At 39.9% G+C, this 19,823-nt stretch overlaps 1 protein-coding gene across 1 annotated transcript in view; it reads left to right on the top strand.

Moving 5' to 3' along the window:
* The window catches only part of sf3a3 (splicing factor 3a, subunit 3), a 35,898-nt gene extending 24,943 nt beyond the window's left edge, over window positions 1–10,955 (top strand). Inside the window, exons 13-17 of the mRNA XM_080211298.1 lie at window positions 2,711–2,875; window positions 3,754–3,864; window positions 5,039–5,129; window positions 7,339–7,394; window positions 10,387–10,955. Of these exons, the coding sequence (XP_080067424.1) occupies window positions 2,711–2,875; window positions 3,754–3,864; window positions 5,039–5,129; window positions 7,339–7,394; window positions 10,387–10,464 (501 nt within the window). The 3' untranslated portion in view covers window positions 10,465–10,955. The remainder of the gene's footprint in view (window positions 1–2,710; window positions 2,876–3,753; window positions 3,865–5,038; window positions 5,130–7,338; window positions 7,395–10,386) is intronic.
* The last annotated feature ends 8,868 nt before the right edge of the window (window positions 10,956–19,823 follow it).

Raw genomic sequence — 19,823 nt, 5'->3', positions numbered from 1 at the left:
TCAGTGTAATATTCGTCTTGCATTATATTTAAGCATTTGCAACCTATCTACATATTCTATAAAATTTATTGTCTGGATAAATCCGTAGAATTGCATCCACAGGACTGCTGGTACCTACACCATATAGGTTGCAGTGGTTCAAGAAAGTTCACTATCACCTTCTGAAGGGCAATTGGGGATGGGCAATAAATGCTGGCCTGGCTAGCAATGTCCACATCCTATAAATGAATTTAAAAAATAGTTGCAGTTGTTCTGCAATGGAAATCTACACAAGTAGTTAGCTTATTGTTGCTGCTATATTTGAATAAAAGGACACATGGTCATGCATGTGACTTGAGTTGTTTTTGGTTTTTGTACTGTTCTCGAAGCATGTCCTATGGTGTGAAGTTTGCATCTCTGTCAGAAAGAAAAATTGGAGGGCAAATCACCAGAACCTGATTGTATAATTCTTAGCGTCTGGTTCTGTAGAGTTGTCAGTGGCTTAGGGATATGTATTTGTTTATTTGCAGGTAAACAAAGTATGCTGATCATTTTGGAAGTGATTATCAATCATTTTATTTTTCAGTGAAATAACTCCTCAGCGTTTTCCCTCCGTCCCTTTTTGTGGTTCTCTGTGATGTATCATTTGGCAACAAAGTCATTACAGCTCCAAAGGAGGCTATTTATCCACTCTAGCCAACTCTCTGCAGAACCACCCAGTCAGTCCCATTTTCCTGCGCTAGCCTGTAGTTTCTTCAAGCACCTTCTGTTTTCTGGTTGAAATCATTGATCATCTCTGCTTTCGCAATTCTTATTGGCGGAGAGTTCCAGATGATTACCACTTGCTACATAAAATAATCCCTTCTTCACATCTCTTGCCCAAAACCTGAAACCTGTATCCCTTAGTCCTTGTGCTATCCATTATGGGAACAACTTTTCTTTGTGAACCTCACCTAAACATAATGTAATCTTGCACATCTCTATCAAATCTCCCCGCAGCCGCCTTTGCTCCACGGAGAACATTCATCGGTTTTCCAACCTAAGCTTGTAGGTAAAATCCCTTATACGTGGAAACATTTTGTCTGCATTCTGTCAAAGATCCTTTCTAAAGTGCGGTGGCCAGACTAGATGCAATACTTTTAACAGCAACTCAACCAAAGCTTTATATAACTTCTTTGCTTTTGTACTCAATATCTCTATATGTTAAGCCCAAGATCCCACATTCTTCTTAGTTGCCTGCTACCTTCAAGGATCTGTTCACATGAACCCCCAAGTCCCTTTGTCCCAGCAGATTACTTCAAACTGTGCCATCAAGTCTGTATTGCTTTCCCTATCCCTTTTGTAAAAATGAGTCACCTTATACTCTATCATCTTCCCATTCTGCTAGCCTATGTGTGTGCTGTTGCAGTCAATTGGTATCACTGATATCACCTACAATCCTATTTGCTGAAAATTTGATATCATTGGCAAATTTTGGAATTTTAACCCAAATCCAAGCTATAAATCAAAGTATCCATTGTTCCAAGCACTGACCCTTGGGGAACACCAATGTCTACCATTCCTCAATCTGAAAACAACTATTTACAACAGCTTGCTGTTTTCAATAACATAATAAGACGAATAAGCCAGTTTTTTGTTCAAGTATTCAACACACTTTGTACATTTATATACATGCATTCTAAACCTGTCTTTGTATTCCTGGTGGTCCTTCTTGGCCTGCTTCTACTTAATTTGGTACTATTACCCCCTCTAATCCTATCCAGCATTTTCACTCCTTTATGCACCTTATCCCCCTTCTCTACTTTTATATGCTGTTGTCCATCCCCTATCAATTTAAACCCACCAAAACCACACTAGTCAACCTCCCATGAGAATATCGGCCTCAGTCTGTTGAGATGTAATCAGTTCCTTGTCTCCATTCAAGAGATTGATACAACTTGTTCTCTGACCACTGCTTATGTTTCTGTGAAACTAGCTATTGGATGATGTGAAAGAACAACTTGAACAGGAAAATCCTCTTTAAAAAAAATTGTAAGTTAGAGAAACATGATTTTAAATCCCAGCAGTACAGCTATGAAGATGTTATTACTTGGCTGTTAGCCATCTTCACTGTCTCCTGTGTATTCAGCCTTGAGAATATCGTGTTCCCAAAGATGTCCCTTAAGATTTCTTTATTACAGACTGCAGAGATATTTTTGAGATTTTTCGTGAAATGATCGATCCCATTAACCTCTCGGAGAAAATATTCACTGACTAAAAATATAAACAAATTTGCTTGTATCAAAATAGTACATTTTTGTTTGTGAACATTGTCTACTGAAGTGCAAAATTGATGCTGAAATGTTGTTGTGTTGAAAGGCTAAATGTTTTCGTGGAGTGGAGAAAAAGTAGGCTGAGTGCTACTTTCATGTAGTGGTAATTATAGTTAAAATAAACTGAAAATCTATTGATTGTGATCCTGCAATATATCACATGGAGTTAGTTTTCATTGTGTAGAAAAATATTGCATAAAGATTCTACATCTGCCTCCAAATTTTTTGATGTTTAGTAGACTGTAAAAATAACTTCTAATTATATTGTGCCAATTATTAATGTAAAATTGGTACAATCATGAAAGAATTCTCAGAATTCAGAGAGTTATGGCCTAATTGTTTTTGTATTTATGTTGATGCAATAATGAAGCCGTGACTCTTTTTTGAGTGTCCAATTATATATTTTATCCGCCCGGCAGGAACAGAGACAGCTCACCAGAGAAAATGTACAACGCAAACAAGCTCGGACAGGAGAGGAACGAGAGGAAGAGGAGGAAGAGCATGTCAGTGAGAGTGAAAGTGAAGATGAGGAAAATGAGATCATCTACAATCCCAAGAACCTACCTTTGGGCTGGGATGGCAAGGTGAGCTAAAAGGAAAGTGCAAAGATCACCCACATTTATATTCCAAATGCGCTCTTCTAATTTTTTTTGACAGGATAACAGCACTCAATAGAATGCTATAGGATCCAAGTTTTAATTCCAAGTGCTGAGATTCCATGTAATTACTGCTACCCATATCCTGCTGCAGTGTTTTATTTATTCATCCGCTTTCGTGATTAAAATTGAATCATGTTCGTGAAGTTGAAGAAGAAATTGCACTGAGTCAGATTTATACCCCATCAATTTAGGTATTATTTCAAGGAGAAAGCGAGCAAATTCCTGGGTAAACATGAGGAATCATTCTTATTTCATAATAAGACTTAGTAATTAATTAGTGATGAAGCTTACTCGCCGTGGAAAAAAAAACGCAACTAAATTTGTGTTTCTCCAATGAACAGAGGATAAAGGCTGGGTGTTTGTTTCCTCAGTGTTAATTGACTCCCACCCAGGATGCTTGACACTGATCCTGAAAGTCACATACAAATCTCTTTTTTTAGTATTCTGAAAAACTCCAGGTTTGGTCATGGTATTGTGGCGTATCTAATTAAATAAAAAGATCAAAAGCTACTGTCTTAACTCAACTCTGGCCTAGGCCCAAGTGGCGACTGTTTGAATTTAATGGTTATTCATGGCCCAGGCTGTGTTATTTTTATTTGAGTGGTTTTATATATTTAGTATGATTATAGGTGATACTTTGGTGTGCTTTAGCAATTATTTCCCTATTGTGTTGTTCCGTAACCAGCAATGCTGTTGCCCATCAGTAGATGGCAGAGCTAATTACCTTGTAATTTTCAAGGTGACATTTTTGAATTGTAACTTTATTGTTTTGACTTCTTGTGTCTCTACATTTTCCTTTTTAGCCCATCCCATATTGGTTGTACAAGCTGCACGGTTTGAACATCAACTATAACTGTGAAATCTGTGGAAATTATACTTACAGAGGACCGAAAGCATTCCAGCGCCACTTTGCTGTAAGAATAATGACTTAAGCTTTGTGTGTAAATTTTTTCATTTAGAAACAGACTATGGAATTTATTTCTATTAGTTAGCTATTCACCTCTGCAGTGCAATGCACTAACCTCTAGATAAGGGACTGTGTGTCAGGTTTAATTAATTAGTTCTGTTTTATAATTGGTTTCCAAGTGATGTACAGAAGTTACTTGGGAGACTTCCTCTCCCTTCCCTTTGGGAAGCCCCGTAGCTGCTGATCGGTCCTTCTCAAATGGACTTGTGGGGAATTGCAACTGAAATATTAATGATTTTAATCTGAGGGTGACTTTTTACTTGAATTCCAACTTTCCTTGATGTCTCCCTAGACCAGATGCCATTTAAGGCTGGGAGGCTAGGGTTAAAAATTAATTGCTTCTCACCTCCCTGGATGTGCTCTGAAGCTGACTACCTCTGTGAAAGTGCCTGACTTGCTGTAGCAACACAACTTAGAGCTGCAATTGCGGAGGTTACAAGTAATTTAGTCGCTGGCATCTTCTGTTAGAAGATGAGGCAAATATAGTTCTGCAGGAAGGTGCCTGGTCTCGGCTTTGCAGTTACATGGAGTGACAAACCTGAGATCAGGAAAACCTGGCCACAGAGATCACAAGGACGTGGGAATGTTGTACCATCTTGCCCTTTGAGCACAGTCTGATTTCTGATATGAGTGGCATTTCCTGTTCACTGAAAAAGCCTATGGTGGTGATGTTAAGCTGGTTCAGTCTGTTTTGCATACAGTTCATTGGAGGCTGCTCACTCTATTCAGCACTTAAAGAAGAATCTGACATTTGAGTCTGGACCAGAGTTTTCCAGTTTCTACATGGGCCATTAAATCAAACACGCTATTCTAAAAGTATTCTCTTCCAGTGAGGTTGATGCCATCATACTTTGTTCCAGTATTTATAACAGATTAGTAATTGCAAAGTGATTAGTAACTCAAAGATACCTACAAGATTAGGTGGGAAAGATTTAGACAGTGAGGAGATAAAAGTAGAATAATCTGATTAAGCTGTTCAATGGTATATGATTGAATAAGTTGATCTGCACTTGTAAAACAAAATCACTGCTAACAGCTTCTCAGTAAATGACAGTGGTAGAATTGTTTTAAGTTTTCCACAGTTACGTCATGTAAATGTAATTATTTTGTATCCTTTACAGGAATGGCGTCATGCTCATGGCATGAGGTGCCTTGGAATCCCTAACACAGCACATTTTGCAAATGTCACTCAAATCGAGGATGCAGTATCCTGTAAGTACAATACTGTTAAACTTGGCTTAAAACTGAACAAAAGCTCACTAAAATCTCCACTAACTCAGAATCTTTCATGGAACAATCGCTTAATCCTTTTCCACCACTAAGCTTGCCACATTTATCTAAATGTGGAGACGCCAGGAGATCCTCTCCACTTGGAGCCAGCAGCTTGCCGGCTCCATTTAACCCCGACAACCTGTCTCAACAGGAAAATGTTACAGACCCTTATTATCACTGTAGGCTTTGGTCACAAAGTATTCATACTTCCTGTGTATTGAGCGTGTCAGTGATTCTGTTCAGTTCAATACTTTGCAAGTTATAAGTCTGTTGACTTTGGGGCAATGTGTTTACAATTACAGAGAGCCATATACATTTCTACAGTCTATTATAGTTGTGCCATCCATCATGCATAATGGGCAAATCATTTTAGCATGAATGCAGTTGTTATGCACAGAGGGGATTATTTTAAAAATAGAGGGAATGCTGGAAATACACAACAGATCCGTCAGCATCTGAAAAGGGAAGACAGGTTAATGTTTCATTTTACTTAGTCCTTTGGCATAAAAAAAGTACAGTATTGTTGTTTTCTGTGGAAAGTTGATTTTAGAATGTTCTAAACTATCACCATGTATAAAGCAAGTTTCAGAAAGGAATGGAACAGTTGACCCTTTTTATAGTAACTGCAGATTGTTGAAAAGATACTTGTATTTGTTCAAATTAATGGGTAACTGGAAGGTGTTTTTTCACAGCTATCAGAAAAGTGAGACGAATAATGTCTTTTTTTAAAAAAAAGCCTTCCTTTAGAAAATAAAAAGCAATATAGCATTTCAAAAAATGTGCTCTAGATATCTAATGGCAGTTGGAACATTTTTCTTTGTTTTCTTAAATCCTAAACTCGTGAAAGTTGATATTTGAGAATGTGGAGGGATTTGCTTGGGGGAATCGTATATTTCTGAAATTATCAAAGACTGTAGACGTCTCTTAATTCTTGTGGTTTAAGTGTCTTTTTAAGGTGTGTTTTTATGTTTTCTCGCATGCAGCCTCTCATTGTGTCAGATATGCGGTCTCTTCTAATTAGTGCCAAATCTCAGAAATCACCAAATTGCACGAGCAAAAGTCTGAAATGGTTCATGTTAAATTTGTCCCAATTTGCATTTCACTGAAGTGAGCCCTGTTTTGAAGTAGTGCTGCACTGTCATAAGATTTTCCTCTTCACTGAAATTCTTTTTAAACATGCATTGCATTAGGGCCTTGCATTCCCTGACAGGCATGGTGTTGTGTAACGTGGGTGTTGAACTTCTCAAACCAGGGAAAGTTCCAGCTTCAATGCAAACCCGCTTCTGATTTAACTGGCAATTGAGGTATTGTAACTAGCAATGGGGGCCCACACTGAGTGGCAACGTTTTGGATGTGATTCCAGCTCCAAACTGCTGTACATTTGTATTTGTGTACAATGCCATCTCTAGCCTCCTGTTCTATGTTTGCTAAATAAACCAACTTCTCTTTCTATTACGTGAATTTAAAAAAAAAATTGGTTTAAAAGTCATATTCCATGATTCCATTTCATGACCACTGCAAATCACTGGCCTCGCTGATAGTTGATTTAAAAGGCCATTACATTGCTTTTAAAAAAAATCTACATCTCCTTACTCCACATGTCCTAACTTTGAATTCGATACTTCAATCTCCGGATTATAAGTAAACCCAGAATGGCAAACAGGCTTGAGAAAAATGACAATGTTCATCTTTGGTTATGTTCTCAAATGTGCCGTCTATTTTGATCTCTGGCTCTGAGCTGTTGCTTCTCCATTTTTTTTCCTCTTGCTTTCATTCTTTCTGTCATCTAAACAGTGACAGGATGCAGAAGGAATGAGTTCCTCTGTGAAACTACTTAATCGAGACATGTATTTTGAAAGCTAGTCAGAAAAATAGCCATGGAACCACACCATAAATCCTCCTGTTGGTATATGGGACAGAATATGGACTGCGTGGAAGCTTATTGTGTTGCTTACAAGCGATTAATTGGAATCCATTATGTTATCTGTTCCAATTCTGTACATAATTCTATTTTCTTATTGCATAGAGAAATTACATTTTTTTTTGAACAAGCTTTGGCTAGCTGCTATTTTCTGGGACTGGTCTGGCATAAAGAATTCACAGTACTGTTTTATTTGGACAAGAATAATAACTTTGTTTTTCTAATCAGTGTGGGCGAAACTGAAGCATTCAAAGGCAGCAGAGAGATGGCAGCCAGACACAGAGGTAATTACTGTAAATGAGCTGCTTGAACTGTGAATGAAGTGCATTACTCAATGGGTCCTGTTGGTCTGCTGTAGAAATGTTTGGGGCTGGGCCCAGTGTGGGCCACATCACATCGCCCATCAAAGAGAACTCAGCACAGAACATTTTGGAAATGTATGATATAGTTGGTCAGCTTTGAAAAAGACAGATTAGCATTTTGGAGCAGCACTCATATTATCAGAGTGCCTTTGATAGCACAGACCAAAATTAAACTGAGGGGAGAACAAATGGAGGGTATTAGTATAGATTAGCTACTACCACAATGAAATATTTAGTGGGTTTAATACCCAATAAATCAGTTTTAAAGCACAAATGAACTGCCAATCAGGCATCTAAGGGGAATTGAAAAGACAAAAGGTGAGTTAAACAGCTCTGAAAATAAAAAGAAAGAATGTGAGCTAGTTAAATAAATTATTTCAACAACTCAATTGCAATGCTTGAATGTGTTACAAAAAGATTCAGAATCAATTCAATGATATTTGTTGTACCATCAATGTTGTCTGAGATGGATTCTCTGCATTATCTGGGTACCAATATCAGCATCCTTGAAGGTGCCAAGAGCGCCAGCATCGAGGCCATTATTATCCGAAACCAGCTCCACTGGGCTGACCACATGATTAGGATTCCATACTCTCGACTACCAAAGCAAATCTCCTTTGCCCAGCTCAAGGAAGGCACGCAAACGAGAGGAGGACAAAGGAAGCTTTTCAAAGACACCCGAAGGCTTACCTGAAAAAATGCAGCTTTGACATCAATGCCTGGGAGACCCTTGCTGAGAAGAAACCCGCCTAGGAGGCCTCCTAATTGAAGGGTTACAATTTTTTGATAATATCAGATGACAAGAGAGGTCTGGAAAAAAAAGCCTGAGAAAGGAATGTCCGCAATTCCAAGTCCACAGATCAGTTCTATTTCCCGGAAACACCTGCAACACAAGGACTCAGAAAACCCTGACTGGTGTCAGAGTTTCATAAGTGGGCGATACTACTCGTTAGTGATTGCCAAAGGAGGAGTAATATTTGTGCTTCAGTGAAACAGCCGCCCGAAATTTAGTGACTAGTTAGCAATAGGTACACCAGTTACTTTTATTTAGAGTCACAGAGGTTTACAGCATGGAAATAGGCCCTTCTTCCCAACTTGTCCATTTGTTTTGAACCCCTAAGCTAGTCCCAATTGCCCACATTTGGCCCTTATCCGTCTGTACCCTCTCTTCCAAATATAATACAACTTTTATATATAACTCTTTCCCATTCTCAGTATTTCCTCATCGACATTCCAGATAGTTACAATGTCACGCAACATACAATGCCTGTCTCAGTTTGGAGACTTCTTATTGCGAATAGTTGGCTGTGCTCTCTGCAATCAGCGTCAGCCTATTCCAGCCAACTTTACTAATTGGGAATCTGTAGACACTGTTGTCATTTCCTGACAAATGTGGTGACCAGTCTGAGAATTCATCTGCTGACAAGCCCGCTATCCCAAAAGAAATGTGGGGCCCTGTAAGTCTGTTCTGTTATGAATACAGCTGCAGGGAACGAAGCTCTTGGTGCTTGTTTAGTTTGCCATCTTGTTTTTGAATTGGGTTTGCCGGATTTGTTTGTAGCAAATGCTACAAAGGCATTCCTGACTCTGAAGTCACTCGTCATCTATTTGAACACAGTATTTGTGGTTTGGAACTGTCTCCTGTGAAAGCCCTGAGCCATTCAAATCTCTTAGTTTGAACTTCATTTTGTGAGCCAATTGATTTGCATCTTTTTCAGATTTGTTGATTTGGCAATTGGCCTGCTGATTCTTGATAAAACTTGTAGCAAAAGTGCCTTTTTTTGTAGCAGTATTCATTTTGCCCAATTCCAAATAGCGGACTGACTTGTGTCCATTAAGCGTTTACTTGGGCTTTGGGAAATGTGAATCGGTCAGCCTTGGGTGGTAATGGGACAAGCATATTGTCCACTCAAGAATCTGGTGTCTTTGTAACATTTGTGCCATCGTTCAAATCCCTTTTATCAACATGTCATCAATTTGTACATAAAACATTGAAGTAAATGCAGTTTGAAAACTTGATTTAGAATTGTCCCTTTGGATGTCCCAAAGTGATACACAGCAAAGCGGTCACTTTTGAAGTATAGTCACAGTTTTGTAGACAAGCGCAACAGCTAATTTGCAAATGGCTGGAAAAAGTAATGAGATGGATAGATAGTTAACCTGTTTGTGATGTTGTTTGAGGGATAAATGTTTGCCAGGACACTTTGGGAACTTATTCTGCTGTTCTTTGAATAATGCAGTGGGATCTTTTGTGTCAACCTGAACAGGCAGATGGAGTCTTGGTTTAACGTCTTATCCAAACAGTGACCCCTCTAAAGGTCTGGAACTGAGAAAGTGCTAGCATGGAGGAGGGTTTTACCTCCGTTAGTATTACCGAGTCAAACTGATAGTCCGCAAGTGTGATTATCATAGAATCCTACAGTGCAAAAGGTGGTCATTCACCCCACCGAGTCTGCACCAAGCACAATCCTACCCAGGGCCTAGCCCCATAACCCCATGCATTTACTCTGATAATCCCCTGGCACTAAGTGACAATTTAGCATGGTCAATGCACCTAACCCGCACATCTTTGGACTGTGGGAAGAAATCAGATCATCTGGAGGAAACTCACGCAGACATGGGGAGAATGTGCAAACCCCACACAGACAGTGACCCAAGCTGGGAATTGAACCCGGCCCTGGAGCTGTGTGGCAGCGGTGCTAACCACTATGCCACCATGCCTCCCCTATTAATTAGTGACTTTGATTTTTTTTGTTGTGATGTAAAATCTTGCACTGATTAATCAATGTATAGTTGCTTTCATGTATTATATAAGTTAATTTGTTTCTGAAATACATGAAATTTAACTTGAACTCTGAGTAAAAAAAGAAAAAAACAGATGTTTTAACTGGTAACTGGTTATCTTAAATTTCAGGAAGAATATGAAGATTCAAGTGGAAATGTAGTTAACAAGAAGACCTACGAAGATTTAAAGCGGCAGGGATTGCTGTAAAATGTAGTTCCTTCCAGACCATTGTTTCACATTTACAATTACAGTTATTGTTCAGGATACTTCGTTAGTTTAGATTTGATTCTTCCTTTTATTAGTTCGAGGACCATGTTCTATACTACCTAAATCTTTATCTAACTCATGGAAGCCTGGCAATTTGCATAGTTTTGTAAATGAAATATTTAGCTATGCAAAACTGGCATATTTCATAACGTTTTATAGGTTTTGCGTTGTATCCTTAAAAACAATGAGTATGGAAGCTAACTTCCTCTCTTTCTTGGTCACGGAAATAACTCGATGTAAGTATGGGTCTCATGAGTGGATGTGAGACATTTAAGATTAGGCTTGAATTTTTCAAAGAAGAATATAATTTGTCATAAACAATATTCTTTGTTTAAAACAAGTACTGTGATCCTGTCATGTTTTTGTTGTATCTTCCCCCAATTTATGTACTGCTGGTATTCTTTCACAATAAAGCAAAATTGTGATTTTTATTGCCTTTGTCTGTTTTAAAAAATTTTTTTCTATTTGTAACATCTTAGTCTTTTGTGCGGCTTCCTGTCATTCAAACCGTTCTATTTCCATCACAACTGCCATAATGCCTCTGAGTTTGCCCAGCTCCATCTCCAGGACAGGTGGTGTTATTCTCTGTAGGGTCACCTATCTCAGGCCTGTTGTCTGGTTCCCCACCCGCTGCTTTTCCTTGTTAACCTGAGGTGAACTTTCCTCATCCATTAACTGCAAAGTATGTCCCAAGCTGAATGCCAACCCGTTTCTTTCCCCTCATGCTGTACAATGGGGTGGCACAGTGGTTAGTTGCCCTTGGAAGGCAGTTTCAACCACTTTGGTGTGGCTCTGGAGTCACATGTAGGCCAGACCAGTTGAAGACAGCAGATTTCCTTCCCTAAAGGACATTAGTGAACCAAATGGGTTTTTCTGACAATTGACAATGGTTTTATGATCATCAGTCAATTCTTCATTCAGACTTTTTTATTGAATTTAAATTCCATCATCTACCCTGATCGGATTCGAACCCAGATCCCAAGAAGGTTAGCTGAGTTTCTGGATTAATAGTTTAGCGATAATACCGCTAGGCCAATGCCAGAGTAAAACTTCCAACTTAAACTCATGAAAGGAAAAGTTGGAAATCTGAAAACCAAATGAGACATACCCAGGCTGGAGTTAGCCCCTAAGTATCCACTACTTCCACCCCCAACTGCTCCAGTGGTGGATTGGAACCTGGCAAGAGTGGAGTGACAAGTTGGAGAGCCTATTACCTTCACAACACCACCCGATTTACAGCAGACAAGGAAAGCTGAGTTCAACATTCCCATCCTTAGGCCACTTGAGTGCTTTATCCATCTCCCTCTGGTATTCTAACCAGTGGTGGGGGGCAAGTCACCAGGTTAAGAAGGCCTGGAAATCCCAACAGCAGACAAGTAAGTGTCTGATGGGGATTTAATCCCAGAGGGGCTTCTGTAAATGCCTGCAGCAAAGCATGTCGAATTGGTGGATGGGGCTACTGTCGTGCCTGCTAAATTCAGCTTCAGTGTCTAAAAAGGAAAAGGTTAAAGGTTTGAGTGCAGCTAACCCTTCACCATGGAATGAGATCTAACTGCTGTATACTTCAAAAAAAAAACACAGCATTAATATTTTGGTAGATCATTCAAGGGAATAGGTGGGAAACATTTCCAACTTAAGATGCAAAGTGTTCTTTTCTATTGCACTCAACTTCTAATTGCACTGTTTAAGCCTGGTATGTTTTCTATTGCTGCCCATGCTCAAAGGTTTAATCCTAATTATAAACATTGGCCTACAACGTGCACAGTTGTCAATTTCCCTAATAATAAACATTGGCCATATTCAGTCCCGAAGTGCCCCTGAGGAAAGTATTGCAACACCAGATCAATTACTTTATGATTGCGGTGGGGGAGGTTTATCATTAGCACACATCTGGCAATAACTTCATGCGAGTGCAATCTTTTTCGTTCTTTTCAAATGCGAGCTCGGGTGATTTATTATGCTGGGACTTATTTTTCCAATTGGCTGTAGTGAGTTAAGGATACAATTGAGGCACCGTTGACCAGAACTACTGGATTCTTGAGTCTGCACTGTTAGGATTTACAAGAGTTGTGTGTGAGCCCAAAGTAAGCATGTTATTGCCTCTGGGAGCCATGTACAATTATATAACAAACGTTCTTCACGCTTGCTAACCAAAAAAGGAGAGAAGGCAGCTACAGGCTGACGATCCATTGATTCTGTGCTGTGCTTTTTAGTGGAAGCAGCTGTGGAGGGCCAATCAATTACTGCTGTAACATCTCCCATAAGAATTAACACTGGAAACATTGACACATCTGGTGATGCTAAGGAAGCAATGATTGCTGTGTCCTTTTCCCCCCCTTCAGCAAAGAATCTTTCACAATCGCACGGCGTCCAAAGTACTTTACAACCAATGAAGTATTTCTGAAATGTAGACACTGTTGTAGGAAATGCTCAAGCTCCCACTAACTGCAGTGGGAGAATGACCAGATCATTTGTCTGATATTGATTCAGGGATAAATATCGACCTTGACAGTAGGAATAACTATCTTGCTCTTCAAAATAGAGCCTTGAAATCTTCAATCTCCATCTGCGAGGACTGATAGGACTTCAATTTAACGTCTTATCTGAAAGGCGGCATCTCTGTGCAGCACTCCCTCATCACTGGCACGTTAGCTTTGACATTTATACCTTCCAATTCCTTTGAGAACTGAAACCAACTTGTGCACTAAAGTGAACATGTATTCACATGCATTTTGCTTAATATTCTTTTGGCAGGGTGTCCAGTGTTCCTTCGTGGAGCATTTTTCAAGCGTGGTTCATGTGGATGACAGTTGACATACAGGGTCTAATTCTGACACAAACCTTGGGTAACCAACCATTGAATCCCTGCAGTGCAGAAAGAGACCATTCAGCCCATGAGTCTGCACTGACTTCCTGAAAAAAAAAAGCCTGGCCCTCCTCTCCGCCTGTTCCCATATGCATTTTACCGTGGTTCATCCACCCTAACCTACACATCTTTGGACTATGGGAGGAAACTGGAGCACCCAGAGGAAACCCATGCAGATACGCGAGTGAACATGCAAACTCCATATGTACACAAAAGCAGGAATTGAATGCAGGTTCCTGGTGCTGTGAGGCAGAAGTGCTAACTGTGTGTCACTGTGCTACCCGTAATGGCCATTGTTTGGGAGTGGGTTTATATATCCTTTCATGGGATATGGGCATCACTGGCAAGTCCTGCATGCATTGCCCTTCCCCAATTGCCCTTGGGAAGGTGGTGATGAGTTGCAGTTGTTCACCTTGAACATCTGCAGTCCCATAGTGCCATTAAGGAGAGTTCCAAGATTTTTATCTAGTGCCATAGTGTGGGGAGGGGTGCGATATAGTCAGGATGCTGGGTGGCTTAGATTGTAATGAGCAAGTAGTAGTTTTCTCTTGACCTTCTAAGTAGTGATAGTTTGGAAGGTGCTTTTGAATGAGACTTGGTGAGTTGCTGCAGCCTCTTAGATATTAGCTACACTGCTGCCACAGTGTGCTGGTGGAAGTGGGAGTGAATGGGATGGACTGCTTTGCCTTAGATAGCTTCTTGAGTGCTGTTGGAGCTGTGCTAATCCAGGCAAGTGGAGAGTATTCCATCACATGCTTGCTTTGTTGATGGTGGACAGGCTTTGGGGAGTTAGACAGTGTTCAGAACCCCTGATATGTTCTTATACGGCTGTTAGTTTCTGGTCATTGGTAACCACCGGGATATTGATAGTGGGGAATTCAATTATCACAATCCCATTGAATGTCCAGGGGAGGTGGTTAGATTCACTCTTGTTAGAGATGGCTGGCACTTGTGCATCGCAAACACTATTTGTCACTTATCTGCCCAAGCCTGAATGTTGTCCATGTCTTGCTGCACATGGACATGGACTATTTCAGTAACTGAGGAATTGTTAATACTGAACATTGTGAAAACATCAGCAAACATCCCTACTTCTGGCTTTGTGATGATGGGAAGAACATTAATGAAACAGCTGAAGATGGTTGGGCCTAGGAGACTATCCATACAAACTCCTGGAGCAATGTCCTGAAACTGAGAACTTCAATAACCACAGCAATCTTCCTTTGAGCTAGGTATGACGATGGCAGTCACTCACCTCTTTAATTCATGTTTGGATCAAGGCTATCGTGAGGTTTGGAGCAGGATGACCCTGGAGGAATCCAAACTGAGCATCAGGGAGCAGGCTATTGGTGAGTAATCGAGAGCATTTTAAGGGGAGACTGAGATAAATCTTTTGATTCTGGAAAATGCTTCAGTCTTGTCTTTTGTTGTCATGCTAGATTCGGCCATTGCCAGGAATGTTCACAGAATTCCTCCTTCCAGTTTGTTAATGAGTTATCCACTCACAACTGGTGTGAGAGGAATTTGATCTGAACTATTGGCAGTTCATGTTTAGGTATGTCTGGTGCTGCTCTTGACATTCTCTTCTACATTTCTTTATCGAATTAGGGTTGGTCACTGATAATAGTAGTGAGGAATGTGGTGGGTCACAGAGTTACAGATTGTGTTTGAATACAATTGAATACTATTGCCACTGAAGCCCAATTGTAGTTCGCTAGACCTGGTCTGAATCTATTCCATTTAGCACGGTGATTGTGTTACCAACCAAAATGAGCATTGTCCACAGTGTGCAAATAGGTCTTAGTCTGCGTGGGATCTGTAGGGTGTTCGCTTTTTCCAGAACTGTCATGGATAGATGCCTTTGTAACAGGTGAGCATGAGATCAAGTTGTCTTTTTCCTCATTTTGGTTCTTGTGTTACAAGCTCAACCTGGTACCTCTGTTCTTCAGAATTCAGTCAGTAGTTACTGGACCACTTTTGGTGTTGACGTGGAAACTCCCCACCTGGCGTACATTCATTGCTTCTTCCGATTGGCATTTCAACATGGAGATATTTTGCTGAGTGAGGGAGTGAGTGATGATTGACAGGAAGTTTCCAAACCCATCTTTGATCTGATCCACGACATTCAGCACTAATGGAACTTTAGAACGCATTCGTTAATTGTGAAGCATTCTGGAAGATCCTGAGGTGCATAGACATACACTCTCCCTTCCTCAAGGAAAACAAAAAATTGCATTCTTCAATTATTATATCCCGACAGTGGAGAGGTAGGTGATTTGGTCCATCGAGTCGGCACCAACAATAATTCCACCCAGGCCCTATCGCTGTAACACTACATATTTACCCTGCTATTTCCCTGATGGGCAATTTAGCATAGCTAATCAACCTGCACATCTTTGGAGTGTTGGAGGAAACCGGAGCACCCAGAGGAAAGGGGAGAAAGTGCAAACTCACATAGACAGTCACCTGAGGTTGGAATTGAACCCAGGACTCCAGCGCTGTAAGGCAGCAGTGCTAGCCACAGTGCCACCCCAAAGTATAACCATTGCTTACACTCCTGAAATGATTTAATAAAAATTGGTTTTCTTTTGTATATTTGTATACCACAGAAGCATCATTTCAAGTATGATCCTTACATTTTATTTAATTTGTTTAACAAAAAAAATCATCCCTGGAAACCATTCTGAAGTTCAGCGATGTGAGGATGTTGCCCTCTATTAAAAGATGCCCATGGTCATAGAGAACTGAAGGAAGATGGCAACAACCACAAGACAGGATATGTAGAAACTAACTGGAAATATACCCTTTAGCACCCTTCTATATTCATTATTGAAGATAGTGTTGGCTAAATTATTTTGTGCCATTATTATCAATTCTGAAGTACAAGACTTCATAAGGCTCAAATTAAATTGAAGGAGTTGACAGCTGATTAGAAGGTAAGGGACTGAGAGTGGCAGTAAAGGAATATACTCTGTCTAATAGATGTGATATTTCAGTTGGTTATTCTCAGAGATTGGTACTGGAGTCTCGGCTTTTCACTGTATAAACCAACGTCTTGAATGAAGGGATATCCAGTTGTGTATCCAAGTATTCAGTTGACACTAAAGCAGGCAGGACAGTAAGTTGTGTAGGTGGGAGCATGACCAATGCACCTAACTGGCACGTCTTTTGGATGTGAAATGCAATGTGAAATGCAATTTAGGGAAGTCTGAAGCCATTCACTTCACTTTGGATCCAAGAGGGACTAATTTTCTTAATTGCTAGTGAATCAGAATTGTGGAAGAGCAGAGAGAGATCTGAAGAAGTCACATAGAGTTGAAAACATTAACACTGCTTCTCTTTGCACAGAGATACTGCCAGAGGTGCTGAGTTTTTACAGCATTTTCTGTTTTTATTTCAGATTTCCAGCATCATCAGTATTCTATTTAGATTTGATAAAATAATCATTTCTGCTATTCTGATGCTGTTTGGAGTGACATTCAGGGAGACCTGGGATCAGATTGGGAAAGTAGAGACAATTTATTCACAAGTGAAATAGCTTGTGAGTGATGTCTCAGGTCAGATTGGGAAAGTATAGATAAATTATTCATAAATAATACAACCCGTGAGTGATGCCTCAGGATCTGTGGAAAGAGAAGCAGTGTTTCGAGTCCATATGACAATATTATTTTGTGGTGACCTTTAACACATTCTCACTCCTGTCGATGATTAGTCATGTTTCTTAGTGTTAAACTAGCATGCAATTCCACAGGAAATTGAGTGCCTTTGGCATGGGCAGCTTGGTGGCACAGTGGTTAACACTGCTATCTCACAGTGCCAGGGACCTGGGTTCGATTCCTGGCCTGGGTCACTGTGCGGAGTCTGCATGTTCTTCCTGTGTCTGTGAGGGTTTCCTCTGGAGGCTCCTGTTTCCTCCCACAGTCCGAAAGATGTGCCAGTTAGGTGCATTGGTCGTGCTAAATTCTCCAAACAGGCACAGGAGTGTGGTGACTAGGGGATTTTCACAATAACTTCATTACAGTGTTAATGTAAGCCTACTTGTGAAACTAAACAATTAATCCTAGTTTAACTTCAATTTCTGTAATTTTAATAAAGTCTTTCTTTTGAATAAATTTTTATCCAGTCTTGCCATTTCAACCCTTGTTGAAAAAGTAGTTCCATCAGTCTATCTCATCACTCCAATGGAATGATATTGCTAGTGAGTTGGTCATATTCCTATGAGGTTGCTGCTTTATTTCTAAATCAAACCTTGTGATAGACCAATAACTTAAAAAAGACGCAGCATGAGTCATGTCACAAAGGTCCTCACGTGGCTGGTTGCTTTGATACGAGTGAACGAGTCACGTGTAATCATGTTTTTGATTGGGCTTAATCCAAGTTTGTTTAGTGGCAGTAAGTCCAACTTTAACAACGTGGGTATTAGTGGCTGGAGGAGATATACCTCCCGTTAGTTCAGCGTCTGGGCATATTTATTACATTAAATAGTTTCTGTTAATAGCTGTGGAATGTTTGCAGGAAATTATTTTCAGGATGACATTAATATTCAATATTACATAAAAAGAGAAATATTTGAAATACACATAGGGATTGTGCCTGAAAGATCGGAAGGAGGAAATGCCAAATCCATTTTATCGTCTGCTTCAGATCCTAAATTTCTAATTTCAGTATTACAGTGGTGATGTCCTGGATTAGTAATGGACTTGCATGATTGTATATGGAGTGCTATATTTTGGGAATTTCAGGCTGTAAGTTTTTTGCTAGCACTTAATCGTCTTCCAATAAAAAGCCCAGGAGTATAACAATCTATCGGCAGAATCTCATTTCACTTGAGTACAGATTAGCAGTAGAATATTCCCGAAAGGAATTAATAAGAAGGAATTTACTTTCTGCATATTTGAAAAGCACAGAAAGATAACTCCAAATGCAATTCTTACATTTTTTAGGAAGGTTACACATTAAGAGGACAGCCAAAAAAAGAGCAGGGTATAAAATTCAGCACAGAAATCTTCAGAATCAATGATAAGGCAATGTTACAAGAGTTACAATGTTGCAATTTGTCCTTAGTAAAATTCAATTTAAAAAATAGAATTGGATAAAACAATTAATTGCCTGTCCTCTTCTTAAAGGTACATGTTCCTGCTTTGGTTTAAAGGTAATAAATTATTTACAACAGAAAAAAAAACTAAACCTATGCAAACTATTTTCTATTTGAGACCTTAAGATGTCAAACCCTCGCAATGAACAGAACAGTCGATCAACCGAATGCTGACACTCGTTGCGGGCTGTGAGCATGGGGGAGGGTGAAACTGAAGAGTTGTTGTCTCTAATTGTATTCCTATGATTAACTGACACGTCTCATTTGCAACAACAACAGTGGAGATTTATTTATTGCAGCAGATGACAGCTCACTCAGTGCATGGATTGTCAGCCTTATCTGTGGAAGCACTTCAAAAGTGGAAGAAATTGTTTAAATGTAGACATATTTTATACACTGCCGTTGTCCGCAGTCACTAAGATTTGTTTACTGAACAGTTTTAGAATTGTACAAGACTAGCATCTTGATTGTCATACAATCCCTACAGTGCGGAAGGAGGCCATTTGGCCCAGAGAGTCTGCGCTGACAACATTCCCACCCAGGCTCTATCCCAGTAACCCCATGCATTTACCCTACCTAGTCCCCCTGACGCTAAAGGGCAACTTAGCACGGCCAATCCACCTAACTTGCATATCTTTGGACTGTGGGAAGAAACTGGAGCACCCAGAGGAAACGCATGCAGACAAGGGGAGAATGTGCAAACTCCGCACAGACAGCGACCCAAGCTGGGAATCGAACCCAGGTCCCTGACGCTGTGAAGCAGCAGTGCTAACCACTGTGCCGCCCTTTGACAATAAATGAAAGTTTTAGAAGTGATTTCTTTGGATAAAATTTAAAGTTGTAAAGTTTGGCCAAAGAATCCAAAACAAAAATATTACTGCAGCATTTATTATCTGTTTTCCAGTAGCAGTATTCTGTTTCCAGCAATATTGCACATCCTGATTATTTTTTCACCAAGGGTTTTTTTGTTTGATTTTTTTCCAACTTTCTTCCCTCATCACCGAAAGGCTTTGACACTCATTGAGGTCTCTTGCATGTATTAACTCTCTGGGACTAGGGCCAGTTGGCCATCTTTTGTGAATGAATCTGAGAGGCAAATGTTGATGGTTGTTCTACTATGGTGGGTGTTTCAGCAAAGGCTAGTCCTAATTTTACCCCATGTAGGCGCACAAGCATTGTAATTCAGGTCACGTAATGATGAGCAGAAAACAAATTTTAGAACATCTGGGTGAAAGGGCAGGTGGACAGTGGTGTTTGGCTAAAATATTGCTCTTGGGATAGTTTTGCCCAGAGGAGGGTGGGAAGGTTTTCTGTGTGAAACTTTAAAAAAAATGTAAA

This window comes from Carcharhinus amblyrhynchos, chromosome 24, assembly GCF_965287045.1.
Source record: "Carcharhinus amblyrhynchos chromosome 24, sCarAmb.v2.hapA, whole genome shotgun sequence".
Lineage (NCBI taxonomy): Eukaryota > Metazoa > Chordata > Chondrichthyes > Carcharhiniformes > Carcharhinidae > Carcharhinus > Carcharhinus amblyrhynchos.
This window is presented reverse-complemented; position numbering and strand designations above follow the sequence as displayed.